The sequence below is a fragment of the Ceratosolen solmsi genome, unplaced genomic scaffold, assembly GCF_000503995.2.
Source record: "Ceratosolen solmsi marchali unplaced genomic scaffold, CerSol_1.0 scaffold29, whole genome shotgun sequence".
Taxonomy (NCBI): domain Eukaryota; kingdom Metazoa; phylum Arthropoda; class Insecta; order Hymenoptera; family Agaonidae; genus Ceratosolen; species Ceratosolen solmsi.
The window spans coordinates 6,624,554-6,641,850 of record NW_011948417.1 but is presented as its reverse complement, the minus strand read 5'-3'; the positions used below and the strand labels follow the sequence as shown (position 1 = coordinate 6,641,850).

The 17,297-nt window shown below is 21.2% G+C and overlaps 2 protein-coding genes across 4 annotated transcripts in view; both read right to left on the bottom strand.

The window, feature by feature from the left end:
- SCAP (SREBP cleavage activating protein) overlaps nucleotides 1-6,093 on the bottom strand; it is a 19,258-nt gene extending 13,165 nt beyond the window's left edge. For 2 of the 3 annotated variants that reach the window (XM_011496440.1, XM_011496442.1), the window contains exon 1: nucleotides 5,895-6,012. The gene's annotated coding sequence lies outside the window, so the exon portion shown is untranslated. The other variant, XM_011496439.1, reaches the window with a different exon arrangement.
- Nucleotides 6,094-10,797: 4,704 nt separating this feature from the next.
- On the bottom strand, nucleotides 10,798-16,624 carry LOC105359761 (uncharacterized). Its single transcript, XM_011496436.1, has 9 exons — nucleotides 16,489-16,624; nucleotides 15,572-16,108; nucleotides 14,678-14,749; nucleotides 14,433-14,486; nucleotides 14,205-14,326; nucleotides 13,862-14,020; nucleotides 12,848-13,117; nucleotides 12,225-12,476; nucleotides 10,798-11,299 (listed from the first exon to the last, which is right to left on the bottom strand). The coding sequence occupies exons 1-9, from the start codon at nucleotides 16,619-16,621 to the stop codon at nucleotides 10,916-10,918; spliced, it is 1,983 nt and encodes a 660-aa protein (XP_011494738.1). The 5' UTR covers nucleotides 16,622-16,624; the 3' UTR covers nucleotides 10,798-10,915.
- Between the last annotated feature and the right edge of the window lie 673 nt (nucleotides 16,625-17,297).

The window sequence follows — 17,297 nt, the reverse complement described above, 5'->3', positions numbered from 1 at the left end:
TAAAAACCAAATGTTTTATAGTTAAGTCTCGCTTAACTTTAATTAATTAATTAATTTCCTATGGATCACGTGAAATATTATGCTACTCCATTTAATCGTGATTATATAATTATTTTATTGAACTTTAATAAAAAAGCAATTTGTTTCATAACATTCTTCATTTATTTTAATTTTATTTGAAGAAATTTTAATTTAATTGTAATTTAGTCAATAAAGTATCTATTTATCATATTACATTGTTCTAGCAATTCACATTTCAAAAACATATTCTAGTATTAACGAATAAAATAAATTACTTAATCTTTATTTACATAATCTGTTAGAAATGTGTTCATTATTTATGAATAATTTTTATACTTATTCGCTACATCAAAACAATTAATTATCCGTGATTTTTTACTATATAATTCGATATATAATTCTTATATATTATTTTCAAAAATTAGTATGTAATATTAATATTTTTAATAACTATAAAAATAACTAAAATATTTAATAACAATCATTGTATAAGAAATAAATAAAAAGATTACAAAAAAATCAAAATATTCTAATAAAAATTAATACTAAATATTAATAATCTATAATAAATTGTTAAATATTGAATTTAATATTCGATATTTATAAATATTAAATTAAGTTAATATTTTTAATATGAATTATATGATTTCATTATAATAATATAAATTATTTTTAAAAGTAAATTAATCAAAAGTATATTGATTAATGAGTATTGCAAAAATTTTGAATACCATTAAAAATATATTCCATATAAATTAATTGTGTTAATATATGGTAATATTAAATTTCAGTTTATAATATAAAATAATTAACATTGAAATGTATATAAATGTATATGAAATATGTAAATAGCATTGAATATATTTTCGATAATAATTTGAATATAATCATTCATAAAAAGTCACTATCGATTTTGATTAATACATGGATAGCCCCGTTAATTATAAAATATCTATATAATAATGGACTAAGAAAATAATATTTTATAAAAAAAATGCTTTTTGTATTCCATAATTATTCCAGGGCTTATTTTATTTTATGAGTTTAACGAATATATTTTTTATATATATAAATTTGATATTATATAGATTTAAATTTTATACAGATTTACAATAGACAAATTCATAAAAAACATTAATAAAAACTTTACTCGAAGTTATTAAGATTTACATAATTGTATTAAATAATAATAATGATTTTAAATAATTAAGTAAATGTAATATATTTATTGGAATTCTTGTAAAACTGTTACGTTTATCTACATTAACAACTACGATCTTATTATTACATTATCATTTCATTTTTTAATAGCATGGTTTTCTAATAAATAGTACAAGTCTGAATTATTTGATTAATTGCAAAGTAAATATCAATTATTTTATTGAACTATAATTTTTCTAATACCTTAGAAAAATATTGCATGAACCATTAGTTTTCGGGATAAAAGATTTCATTAGAAAACAGACAAATCTTACAATTAATATTAATTTTGTTTATATATATAAATTATACTGCATGTATGTATATTAATTAAACATATTATTTCTTAATTTTGAGTATCTATAGATTTTTTAATAGCACAATGCTAATTATTTTATAATCATATAATAATTTTTTTTTCAACATACATCATTATTTAATTCATCTAATAGTGTAATTAATTTTAAATAAAAATTTGTTTAACAATATATATGACTTTTATATTTTAATGAACATTTTACATGTTGCACAAATTTTGTATATGTAGATTTTCAAATATTTAATTTAAAAAATTATTAATTTGACATAACAGAAGTAACAATATAAAATTTCATATATATTTTCTAATAAAAATATTAGAATAAAAATAACTGTTTAAGTATGATTGAAATATTAGTTATTATGTTATTAGTTATTACATTTTGATTAATATTAATAAATGAACTAAAATATAAAGTATATTATTGCTTTTTGAATTGTAATCTATTTTATAGAGTATTTTTAAATTTTATTTTTATTTTTGTTGCATTTGTTTTATTTGATTATTATTTAATTTTATTACTGATAAGTACAATTATTTCTACAGAATATTTCAATTTTGATTTTATCTTTAGTATATGATTATTACTGTATATAATAATAAAATTATTGAATAATAGACTTTAAAAAATGCTATTATTAATTTTAAAAAGAAAAGTTTCTAATATATTAAAAGTAGTTAAATAATGTAATGAACTAACATAATACAATTATAAAATATTTATTGATATTAGAAAATTTCTATTAACAATTTGACATGAACTTAAGTAAAAATGAAAAGTTTCGTAAAATTTGATAGCACAATCATCGTAAGTTAATATATAGTTTGGTAAATGTACCGTGTTGTATTGATCACAGTATTTTAGTATTCGTATTATAAGTAATCCAATTAATTAGTTGCATTTATAACATTTAGGACAATATAAAATGTATATGAAATTATATTGTAAAATAAATTTTCTTTAATGATATTATCTTCATAAATTCTAAATTTTCAAAAAATCTTGTAAAAGTTATATACAGAGTTAATGATAATTATTAACGATAAAGTAGCATATTTTCGAAAAAAATTTTTTGACAGAAATTTTTTTTTTTATTAAGAAATATTCTATGAAGTAAAATATATGAAATTTTCTGATAATTATTAAGTATCTTTCATTTCAATCATTAATAAATCATAATCAAAATATCTTATGATAATATTCGATTATTATAAAATACTAATAATAATTGATTTTATTATGCATTTTATAAAATTATTTAAATTAACAAATTTCATCAATAAAAATATTTGTAGTATCAATGTAAGAATTATTTTATATAATATTTTTATAAAAATTTTATAAACAATTAATAAAAATCTTTTTATTTTATGAACATAAAGATATTTGAATAAATAGTTTATATTTGTAAAAATTATTAGTAGCTACGATTAATTGATAGTTGTAATTAATTTACAATTAAAAGCATAGGATAAAGAATATAAGCAAGAACAATCCATTGATAGCTTAGTCTGTACGTTTTTTGACTACATGAAAAGTTTGAAAATATATTGGACGAACATAGTCACTTGATCTTATCAGATATCTGGTAAATTTCAGCAAATATCGCAATCTTAATACAGAATGAAATCAATACAACTGCCTGAAATAGGAATGACGAATATGAATAAATATATTAAATGAATAAAGTGATTATTATGTAATGATAAAACCTCGTTTATTTGACTTTCAAAATTCTGTATAAGTTAAAGTTATTTTAAAGGCCTTTCGATGCCCAAAATTGTACTTAAACTAATGCTATTTAATTGTAAAATCAAATTCTTCCATTCACAGATTATTTACATAATTTATATGTTTTAGAAGAAAATATAAATGAATGTAAATGTATATAAAATTTCATTACATAATTAAACATTCATAAGCTCATTCACTATATTAACTATGCAAAATAATTTATTTTGCACTATGCCGAACAACAGGACAAAAAGATACAAGATGTTTTCCGAACAATAAAGAAATCATTGATGAATTTATAAAAAACATTCATTCAGTAAATTGTGTTTACCAATATAATTCACAATAAATGAATATGCAAGATAATTAACTAAAATCACGAGCTATAAATGAAAAAGCCTTGGTCCTATTGTGGAATGATTCTAACGTATGCTCGTTCGTTAAGATGCTATTTTCAATTTCATACCCATAAGGTAGTAAATAATTGACATATATAAATCATTCAAGTTCTATATTAGATGTTGATGACATATGAAATAGTCGTAGAGTAATTTATTTTGAGATTAGATTGTAATTTAGTGATAATAAATTACATCGCATAAAATGTAAAATAGACTTATCATATTTATTCACATTATACATATTGTGACTTTTTTATGTAAAACGAAAAGAATTAAAATTTTAAATAGGTTCAAATTTTCTGATAAATATGACGCGAATATATGTACGTTTATATCAAAGAACTAAAACAACTCTATATAAATATAAACATAAATAAATATATTATAATATATAAATTATTATTTATTTAAGGGTAATTATTTTTTATAAAAAATATATACTATTATCTTTTGTTGTATTATCAGCACAATAGTTTAAATAATTCAATTCACATTATTGGGTACATAAGTCTTTAATTCGATATGTTGTAAAATATAAAATTTAATGTCCAAATAATTGTATGAAAATTTACACAATTGTTAAATAATTTGATTAATATATTATATTTTTAATGATTTTTATTTACTTACATATTTACGAAGAAAAAATTAAATAAATTGAAAGCATGAAAATATATAAAGATTAATATTTTTATTAATGTTCATAAAATAATTTATTTAAATTATATTTGTTTTCTTAAAATCTGTTTTCAATATTACAAGACTTAAAAAAAATTTTACGTATATTTATAACATGTTATTTATAAAATTTTAAAACTTATTCTAAACAATTTCTGTAAATTGTTATTTTAAAGATTTAAAAAATAAGCTTTTGAAATTTATTCAATAGAAACATTATAAAATTATTTATTGACATTATTTGAGTCTACGATAGATATAATATATTCTTGTATATAACAAAAAAATGATCTAATCGTAAATGATTAAGATTTTTTTAACAATTCATGATTCTAATTAAGTACATTCTAATAATTTAGTCTTTATTTATAAAAGACAAAATATTTGAATTCTTATTAATAATTAATTTTAGAACATTAAGCTTCAAAATACGCTTTGAATGGAAAATGTTATCTAATAAAAAATATAAGTTACATGACATACAAGTTAAAGAAAAACATTTTCAAAGATAAATAGGTTTGTTAATATTGAATCATAATATTAAATTTATTTAATATATTAAAATTATTATATATATATATATATATATATATATATATATATATATATGTATATCAATTTTTATTTTATACAAAAATAGTGTTTTCACTTTAACAACGAATAATGACAGAAAAATTTTAGATTATTTATAATCAGGACCTATTATATAAAAGAATTATATAATTATATATTAATTAAGCATAAAAAAGCTTCAAAGCTCGAATAAGTAGAAATAAAAAAATATTGTCTGCTTTTTGTTTATTTAGGAACATTTTATTAATTAAAAATTTGATTATCTGTACTAATTAAAATTTCTTGTAACGAAATTTATGTCTCTCATCACATTCGTATGACAGTACGCATAAAAATGAATTAAAAATATAACTTACTTTATTATCGAATGCTTATCATTTTTATCTTAAAAATATTTTTATAAATTTCTGGTTTGATTATTAGATTATTTCTGTTTTGATAAATTACAATCGATTACTTTTTTTGTTTATAAATGCAAAAAAATTGTTATTATTTTTATTAAACAAATTGCACATAAATCTCTAAGTAATCAATAAATAGTTATTAAAATTTAATTTCTCAAATATAGGCGATCCGATTAGACAAGGTGTATAATAATATTATATAAGCATAAAAAGTACTTTTTCTTATGTATGAAAATAAAAATATAGAATAAAAGATATATAAGATATTATAAGAAGTTACAAATTTGTAATAAAAATTTCAACGAAAGTGATATATAAATTATTAATTATTTTAATTTTTTATCGTATTCTAATTAAGAGAAGAAAAATTAATTAACAAGATATATTTTTAAATAATTTTTGACAAATTTTTAATAGACGATATATTTATATTCTGTAGATACCATAAAAAATACAAATTTATCTACAACTACTTTAAGAATTACAAAATTGGATCAACAGAAATATCTATTATTCAAATCTTTCACCAAATTCCTATAATAAACACTTGCTATAAAAGTAACCTTTTTCACAGTGATTCGAGAATGCCAACAAGTGTCTTGCTTCACAGTTCGCATTTTTTTAAATTTTACTTGTGCAATGATAGGCAAAGTAGTGTCAATGAAACGATCATAAACAGGAAAAAATACCATAGTAAAAACACGAATCAGCAGACACGACTGCTACAAGCTAACCGATGGTACAGGCGAGACGAACGCCAACGCGCAAACTCTTGAACTAAAAGTTAAAAGTAAGCAACACATATATCAAAGATGCTTCAATCTTCGAGGTCGTCACCAGTGCTGAACGTATGTGGCTCATCGACCCTGACCTTACAACATCGGAGTGAGATGCTTGATCTTTCCCCGCTGCTCTTCGTTTTCCATCATAATAGATTTGTACACTTCATTAACTTTACTGATCTGAAGTTTTTTAAATAAATTTTTTTTTATGAAGATTCTTTATTTGGTGAAAATTAGATATATTAGAAATTAAAAATTTATTGTATTATTTATTAAACATATATAAATAATATTACTGGTGTTTTACGAATATGTTATCATACTATTTTAACTAATTCATTAAACTTAGTTAAAAAATATGTTCTACTTTGAAACTAAATTCTCATGTAAATATAAAGTAAATGTTTAACTTATATAATAAATCATATCGCAAAATACGGAATTCTTCAAAAAATTTATATATTAAAAAATTATAAAATAAATTTTTAATTATAACTAAAAAATTTGTTAAATATTATATAAACTAAATTTAGGTGAATAGTGTCACAGTATAACAGATGGTTTCGCAATCTATATATTATTTCACGTCGGCCACATACAAAACACATTCTGATAAATTTTCTTTTATAATTTTGGTATATTCATTTCACATAATGAATTTATATAATACTTTTAAGTTTAAAATCTGTTTTTTTGAATATCCTTTACCCCCTTATAAAAATCTTCTCTGTAACTTGTGACCCGTAAAGGCTGTAAAGATTTTCTACTTAAAGGTAAATGTGTAACACTTCGTTTCCAATGGAAATTGTTCTTATAAATGAATTAGTATAAAAAAAATAATAAACATAAAAAAGTTATAATTGATTACAGTATGTTTCAATTTGAAACTTAAATACAGTAATATCAAATATAAATTTAGATATATAGCAACCGTTTTTTAATTCTTTATTTAATTATTTAATTTTTGCAAGCATAATTTTTTTTATACAAAATTTCTATAGTTTAATAATCTCAAAAAAGTTACATTTAAGAAAAAATTATCTTATTCTAAATATATTTGAAAATTATATTGATTAATCTCATTATTGTTTTTCTTATATTAATGTAAATAAAATTCATTTTCTATTTACTTCCACCTTTTTTATATTAAATAAAAATGGAAATATGTATGTATAAAATTTTTTCATATTATTGTTAAAATGAACTCAAAAACTAAACAAATATAAATACAATTATAAATGAAAAATAGAATAATATTAAAGATTTATGTATTTTAAAAAATAAATAGATCTTTTAAGATTAATATACAAATATTTGAAGTATTTATACATATTGTTATGAAAATATTCTGTGGATTAATGTACGGTATAAATAATAAATGACTTATTACATTTTCTTGAAAAATGTAGGAGTTAATTTAAATACTATTTGTTAAATATTATCTTTTATATTTTCTTAATTTTTCTATGAATTTTATTTTCTAAGTACACGTTTTTCGAAGTAAAGGTTTTTTTTTATATTAAGTTGTTTAATAGACTCTTTATAAAATATGTTCATCAATTATAACGAAATATATATTACGCAATATATACAATCGTTTTAAAGGCAAAAATAAAACTTGAACAAATTTCAACGAATTCCTGTTATCAAAGCAACTGAAAAAATTAAAACTTGCCTTCAGAAATTCATACTTATAACGTATATAATATTAACACATATTCCATTACATTATCAGTTTTGCAAGGTGTTACTTTCATGACGTAATGGTTATCTTAATAAATAAAATTATACAATCTGAAGTCGAGTATTCAGTTTATCTTTTTCTACAGTTTTTTTTTAATTTATAAATTTTATTAAACATTATTGTATTTAAATTTCGTTTTATTTAATCTTCGTAGATTAAAGATTTACATTTTTTATCAATAACAGTAATAATTTTTAAAAAAATTGTTGGTATAAATAAAAGTTCATAATGAATTAAAATTTTTTACATTATATAATAATTAAGAAATTATCTATAACTGTGAATATTTATCTTGCTATTTATAATATTCAATATTTAAATGATTCTCAATAATATCTTACTCTCAGATTTCTCAGTATTAAGTTTACAATGAAATTAAAAAATAATTATATTTCATAAATTTACAGGTTATAAATGAAATTCAAAATTACTTCAAAATCAATTTTAATATCACAAATTTTGATTGTAACGACCTTGCAATAACAATTTCATTATACGAATCAAGATGGAATCACTTTGATTTATTCTAAATTTTAAATACTTGCACTTCGTTTAAACTCAATACTATTCGATATGTATAACAATTACGTAACCAAAAAATATAGAAGAAGTACCTATTTACTAAGAAAAATTTGGAAAATGGAAGAATGCGTTAAGGTAAATACATTTCATTCGTTATTCATTGATAATACTTATAAGTCAGACAATATAAAATTATTATGGGGATTATATGTTTTAATACTCCTTCTAAAGCATAACAATTTTAATAAGGATTTTTCTATACTATAAATTTCTGATTATGAAAACATGACTTTTTGAATTTAAATATTAAAAATCTGTTTAATGCAGAATATAGATAAAAAATATTTATGGACCAAATTAACAGAACTAAATTGATTAATGTTACTTAAATTTAAATTCTGTATATTACTAACAAAATATATGATTTTGTTACATATTATCCATTTCCAATATATATATATATGTCTCTTTGTAAATCTATTACTCATATGAATATCATGTAAATCTAAATATTTTTTTTTATCAAAATTTGTTATTTTAATATTTTTTAATTTAAAGAAGAGGTAAAAATTTATTTTCATTGGTTGATGTAACAGTTTTTTATCATTTCATTTATTCTGTTTTTTTTTTTAATTTAAACATTATAACACCAAATAGTATCTAATTCTAATATCGACAATTTTCTAGTATAATAGCTCTGATAAATTTGTTAATTGTGTTTACTTACTTACCTATCCAATGTTAATTTTTGTAACTAAAGAGGTTTCATTTTTTTACCTGCAATACCATCACTTTTTAAAATGACCCAAATCTTTTTTCATAACAAAATTTTACTTATATTCTATCGATGTTTGTATTAAAAAGTACATAAATTGAAACTGTAACTTAAACATAAATAATATAAATCATTTTTTGTTAATTTTTGTCATAATAATACTATTAAAATATAATATGTACTTAAAAATCTATATTTAATCTTTAAGTAAAACTTGCAATTTCTTAAAAATTACATAAATGTTAGAATAGTAAAATAAAAAGTAAGCTCTTAAAATAAATTTATTGTAAATAGGGTATATTTTCAATTCACTACAATTATAAAATATTTATTGTACATTTCACAAAATATTTACATCAATATTTATTACTTTGATGTATAAAACAATCAATCTCAACATACATCGCAATCATCCATCATAATCAATGCTTTTATTATGCAAAATTTGATCTACAATAAAAATAACATAATCCATAATAAAAATATTTACTTATTTAACATTTCATTAATTAGATTTAAATTCTAAAATATGGTAACTTTAAGATTAATTATATTAGGACTTGTAGTTAGAAGAGCGTATAGTTGATTAATCATCGGTAAATTTACTCTTATTAATTATAAGATTACATACGTTAAGTTAAGTTATTGTTTTTATAATTGTTATAATTGTTAAATTATTTTTTTTAATTTTCCGCAAATATTAAAACATTCATTTTTTATATTATATTTGTATAAGACAATAAATCTTTAGTATACATTTTTATGAATTAATAATTATTTTTGTTTAAAGAAATATATGATGCTTAAAACCTTATATACAGAGTACGAGATTTAATTTTTATTTTCAATCCTTATTAACATTACTAGTACTTAATTTGCTTAAGTTATTAAAAGTACTTACGTATTCTTAATCGACGAATAACATAAAAAATGTTCATTTGAATATGAATTATATGTCATAATATCCGTATAAACTTTAATTTATTTATTAAAAAAAAATTATAGAATTGTCAACAATGTGACACCATTGAAAAGTAAATTCTAATATAAATTACAATAAAATTATATTTAAATAATCAAAAAAGTTATATTTAGATGATACTTTAAAATTTTCGAACCAATTATTCAATCATATTAATTTTTATTAATGCACAATAATTATAAAATTATAAAAATATCGATTAAATCAACTTTTAAATATTTTATTCATAATTTGAAATAATATTTGTTTTTTATTTTTTCATTTTTAGTTTTAAAAATATATAAAATTATTACAAACAAATTTTTACAGATAAAATAGTCGTTAAAATTCAATATTATACGTGTATATTCAAATATTCAAAACCACTGTTATAAATCTATATATATAGATCGAATGAATTCTTATTTTACACGAAAATGGTGATCAGTATATACCCTTAATCAAAACATTGCATTTGTTCAATTCTATTACCAAATATATGTATATATATATATACATATGTCTGTCTGTCTCTCTCTCTCTCTGTGTCTGTATGTGTGTGTGTGTGTGTGCGTGCGTGCGTGCGTGCGTGCGTGCGTGCGTGCGTGCGTGCGTGTGCGTGTGTGCGTGTGTGTGTGTGTGTACGTGGTCGTGTGTACGTACGTATGCATGTATTTATATGTAAAAAACACTGCTGTTACAAAATCAATAGTTTCAGGGGCTTTTGAATCTTGGCATTCTGGTATTCTGAAATTCATAAGTTTACGATATTCATCTTTTGTTTATCTCATTGCATTGATTCACGAACAGTTGAATGAATGTTGAACTTTTTTATGATGAATTCGCTGCAATTTGAGGTACATTAGTGCAGCACTTAAACTACTGAGAACAAGAGCAATGAGAAGTGTAGTGAATGTTGTGTAAAAGCCAATGTAACTCAAACAAACAGCCAAATTCGTTGGTTTTGATGTTATCTGTTGTTGCTGCATCTCTGCTAATCCAGTTTCCTGAATATCAGTAGAAATTTCATCGTAGGGGGTCAGGATAGAACTATCCGGCAAATCTTCTGGCATAACGACACGGAAACCTCGAGCAATACGTACTGCTTCACCCTGATGTTCATTTGTCCAATTTGTGGAATTTCGGTAAATTATGGAGCGACGACGACGTCCTGGTTCAATTTGCTGTACAATTAAACCGATAAGGCTCATTAGAAAATAATGATTTTTAAGGCTTATTTAAATTATGTATTTAAATTCATCTATCTAATTTTTTTTAATCTACCAAATATTTATAAATAATTTTAATTTATACTTTATATATTATATGCCAAATACTATTGAATTCGATTCAATGCGTATTATTTATACAAATTCAATATAAAATCGCATATATTTTTTATTTTATACATTTAAATTTTAAATAAATTATTACATGAAGGTGTATAAATGCTAATGAAATTCTTTTATTTTATATGTAATTTAATCTGAACATATTTTCATTTATAAAAAATTATGAATTAATAGGGAAAGTGAAAATACGGATCCATATAATATAATTAAGCAATTAAGTAATTTAAAAGAAAAAATTTCTAATTTTATTATTTTAATACACATGTATTGGTAAACAATAAATAAAATTTTACATAACTAATGCTGCAATTGGTATAAGTATTGCAATTATTTATAATTTAATTAAATATATGAATTTTGCCTAACTAGAAACTACTTAATCTCCTCAAAAGTGTACATTTAATTGAATAATTATTACAGTACTTAATATAATGTAACCTCGTATAAAAAAGTGAAATTAATAAAAAATGATTTTGTAACACTAATTCATTGAAAAATATAACGTTAATAAGTTTGTATTTATTTCAAATTAAATAATTAATTAAATTGCTTTCATTATTAAATTTTATGTTCAGTCATGTATACAACGATTGTTATATTTATATATATATATATATATATACAAATTGTATTATGTATATTACATTATGTATTGAAATAATATAAATAATGGAATAATGAATACTTTAAAAAATATAAATATGATAATAATATGAATTTTGAAAATTCTAATTCTATTTGTTTCAATTATATTTACCTGATTACTTTCAAGGCAAGGCTCGCAATTCGTTTTGCAAAGTTCGACGTTGCATTCGATAAACAAATCCATAACATCTGGGAATTTAAAAGCTTGGAAAAATGCATATGCTATAATAGATGCTCCCGAATTTCCAGTTTCATTTGTTTTTTGGAAGGCGCCAAATAGTTTTGGTTTAAGAATACATCCTCGATCATCAGTTAATTGATATACATTGGTCGATGATTCATCTCTTGCAACACAGTCACGAACCTTGTCATATATTTACTTTTAAATATCAACGTTTATCGTTGTTTTTTTTTTAAGACAAGATTATTTCACATAAAGAAGAATTTAAATTGTATTATATTCGGAGAATAAATTTAATAAACTTCTACTAATTATAATAAACTCATCATTTATATTTTAGTATTTTCATTTATGTATTTCATTTAAAATCTATAATAGTAATTCTATTGGATTTAAAATGACAAAAAATTATAATAGAATTTAAAAGTATTATTTTTATAAACATTTAAGATATTGATTTTCAGTTAATTTAAATGCCTTCTTTCTGATAGATGAAATTGTTTATAAGTAAAAATGAAATATTTGTTTATAAGTAAAAAACTTATAAAACATACTTGTAAATCAAAGGCAGGATCTCCTTCAACAGAAACAACAAGAGTCATTGTATCGCCAATTTTTACGAGACCATTAGCCGCTGGTGCAAATGGACCTTTGCCAACTTGAATGTCAAGTTTAGCTGTTGCAGTATCACCACTAAATGTCACAAGCTCTTGATTCAGCATATCTACTGATAGACTCACCTTTAGGGCTTTATTAATGTTTCCTTCCCATAAGCAGCGTACCGTCCGTACAGTATCCCAGACTTCTTGGATACCAGGTTCGTTCTAAGTTTAAAATAATATTCTTTAGCTTGCATTATTACGGACAAGTTTGAATTTTTTAATTCTGTTTTTTTTTTTTTATTTTATTTCCGTTAATATTTCTAAGGCGATAAGACAATAGATATAAATTATTAATTAAGAAAATGAAATCTTTCAAAATAATTTACAATAATACAATATTATCAGATTATTTGTAGAATAAATAAACAAAACCAAATGGTTGACAAATGACAACGATTTTATTTTATAATTTATTAAAACAATTGCAGAATTAAATATATATTTTTTAAATAAATAAAAAATTTATTCTATTTAATTATCTTAATAAAATACAAAAATGTCATCAAACATATTATTTTTTATAGTAAATTTTTATACATATTAATTGATCATTACTAAAACTTTTAAAAATTTAAAAAAATTTTTTAAATATTTATTTTGTATTTGAAATTGAATTTTGTATCAAATAAAATTTACCAAAGAAAAATTTTATTTAATAAATATAGAGAAGAGATAATTTAGTTTACAGTTGTACAATTAAAAATATAAAATTGCAAGTAATATGAATTTATATATTAGTAGCTTCAATTGGGTAATACGAGAGAATAATTTAGATTAATTGATAAAAATATTTTTTATAAATTATTAATATAAAATATTAAAATGCGTGTATATTTCTTATGTACAATTATATATTTCAAAATATACAATTATATTTTTTAATAAAATCTAATAATCTATACATACTTGTAAAACTAAAACATTCTCCAAATATGCCTGTCCAGCTTCGCCTTCAAAATCATTAATAAATTGAGTTCCACAAGAATCAAGATTAAGAGTGAAAGAATATTTATTTTCTCCAGAATTTTGTTCAACGTATCGACATTGTGGCATCATGAAAAATCCCTGCAAATCATAAGATTACAATTTAAATAAGTATTAATAAAAAGTTATTGAAAAAAATTTATAATTAAAATTAAATAGTAAAAATTTATTAAAATAATTATTTAAATAATAGATTGTATAAACTGAATAGAATACGAGTGACTTTTTTGATACTAAAAATTTGGGATTATCTATTATAAATTACCTTTGAATAAATCACACCATCGAAAATTCTATTGAATTCTATATTAATAGTCATCATTGTTTTACTGCATTGTACGTCTAAACTATGAATATGAGGTGGATGTTTCAAATCGTCATCATCTCCTATCGAATCAAAAGATTAGATAAAATAAAATTAAGGATTAGAAAAATTTTAAAAAGTTTTTTGTTTATTACGTTTTAAATTTTGTAAATTATTAAAATTATATACCAGGTGTAGGTAAAGGTGCTGCATCAGATTCAGTCTCTACATCAGATTCAGGTACTACAATAAATAAAATACTATCAAAATTCACAAATAGATAACAATAAATTTAGTTTCTAATATTAATATTTCAATAAATATAATTTCTTAAGTTTTTTAAGACGGAATTTTTAAATCATATTTAGATTTTTAAATAAACATTGAAACTTATAATTTCAATCAATCATTTATATTATATTTTTAATTCCCACCTGCATCAGGTCCTGATTCTGGTTCCAATGCTGGCTTTGATACCGATCCCGATCCAGCTCCTGATTCTGGTTCTATAATACGATATAATAATCGATTAATTTAATAAATAATATTAATTATATTATTTATTTTCTAATCATTTCTTGTAATATCGAAATAATGTTATCAATAGCATAATATATCATTTATTTAAAATGCTTTTGTGAAAATAGATGTTCAGTTTAAAAATCAATCATTTTATAATTAGAAATATGATTAAAATATATTTTATTAATACGTACGTAATTTCATATTTTTATTTCTAATATAAATAAGTCTTTATTTATAATTTACAGTCTTGCAATAATATTTCACCCTCATACAATTATTTTTTATCCACATACAACTATAATATAAATATCATTATAAATAACGTATTTATTTAATTTTAACTAAATATATAATTGTTTTATTTTTATCTTGCACTTATTAGTATATGTGTAAAATGCAGTATTGTGTGAAAAGATGTAAAATTATTTTGTAAACATTAATCGTGATCAAAATAAATGATTGCAAATTATTTTATACAACTTAAAAAATTCTTATCAATTCTATTTTATGTTATGTATTATAATAATCAAAATACCATTGCCGATTTTATTTACTTGATATTAGTATATGTACAGCAGTTATATATACTATGTATATATAGTATATATATATATATAGCACTTGTATAGTATGAATAATAATTAGTCAGATTTTGTAGTGCATAGATTTATATAAGTAGTGTAATTATGTAATGGATAAATTAATTTATTTGATTTCGTATAATTTTTTAAATTATATTATTGTATTCTATATAATTTTCTGAAGCTAAAGTTTTCATGCAATAAAGCACAAAATACACTTACTAGGTCTTGAATCAACTTGTGATCCAGGTCTTAGTGCCGGTTTTGGTACAGTTGTTGGTCCAGGTCTTGGTCCTGGTCTTGATCCAGGTCTAGATCCCGGCCTTGAACCCGGCATTAAGGTAGGTCTTGGACCTGGTGTGGGGAAATCCGGTGATGGCCGGCTGCCAGGAGAAGGGTAAGGATATCCCGATCCAATTGAAGTCTGGCTAGGTGGTAAGTATGTCGTTGATGAGCTTGGATAACCTCCATATGGAGAAGATGATCCAATAGAGGCTGATCCAGTATTGTAATTATTTTTAGCATTGTTAGATCGAGCAGTAGTGAATCCTATGGTCGATGACGGTCGATTAGAGGAATAACCTTGTTCCGAGGACGATTGACTACCAAAGTCTGGATAACCGCCAGATACTTCATTTTGACTTGGATTTGAATAAGATGGAGGTTGTTGTGTCGAAGCTGGTTGAAATGGTCGAGGTTTTTCTGGTGGTCTTTGGGTGCTGTATGGTGGCAGATAGGCATTGTCCGACTGCTGACGTGCTAAAAATCATTAATTAAGCAAGAAACGTTCCCATAGTGCTAAAAGTTTTAATATATAAAAAAATTAATAGAAAATATTTTCAACTTTACGTCACGATTAAAAGTAATATACATAAATTCAAAGACCGGATGAAAGATGGAAAATATATTTTATATTTAAATATTTAATCGTTTAATATATTACTATAATATATACTTTATACACATTGTTGTATCATAAAATGCCCGTTAAAAATAAAAAATTTAAAGGAACCTATGTATGAAATATAATAATAGTACTCTTCTTGAAAAGTTGTTTATTAAAAAGTAAATTTATTAAAAAAATTCAATTAATATTTTCTAAATTATTTTTATATATAAATACATATCGTGTAACTTACTTTTACGTACGCCTTGTCGATAAATCCCTTGAATCCATTCTAATATATTCCTTGCCATAACGTCAGCTGGTGAATTTTCAATTGCTGTTGCATTCACCATAAATACAGTTAACACCAACGTGTAAATTTTCATGATGTATCCTAAAATTTTATATTTTATAATTGTAAAAGATGGCATTCAGTTTTTTAATATTAAACAAAACTTTTTACAAAATCATTTGAATTTGCATTATATTACGTGAAATTATTAATTTATAAATGCTTGCAAATTATATGCATTCATTTACAAAACGTAAGCGATTTATTTATATAGGACAGTATAAAATTACGTATTAAAACTGTTAATGTATCCTTTTTATGTAAATTTTTTTTTAACATTTTTTGTATTTATGAACTTACAATCATAAGAGTTTGTATATATTATTAGCATAATTGATATAAACTTTGATAATGATAATGATAATGATATTATTAACTTATTTTAGATATATAATTATTTATTTAGGTTTATATTAAATAATTTATATATTCAGAAATAAATATATGATTAATTATATTCAATCGGTAATATATATATATATATATAAATAAACTAATATGTTTAAAACTTATCATATAAATAGTAATTTTAGTAAACTGTTATCATAAAACTTGTGATTTCAGTTACTTTTAGATTATTAAAAAATGTGTACGTTTAAGAATTAGTAATCAGTAATGTATATTTCAAAAAACTTTATAGAATACAATCTAAAAGCGATTAGAACAATCGAAATGTATTTGATTTGTAAACTTTAGCTAAAATAATATTT

Excerpts from the sequence above, each read along its gene's own strand:
- LOC105359761 (XM_011496436.1), bottom strand. The coding sequence starts at position 16,621 with ATGAAAATTTACACGTTGGTGTTAACTGTATTTATGGTGAATGCAACA. Across the intron at positions 16,109-16,488 it reads TCGACAAGGCGTACGTAAAA|CACGTCAGCAGTCGGACAAT; the intron begins GTAAGTTACACG and ends AATGATTTTTAG. Across the intron at positions 12,477-12,847 it reads ATCCTGCCTTTGATTTACAA|GTTCGTGACTGTGTTGCAAG; the intron begins GTATGTTTTATA and ends ATATATGACAAG.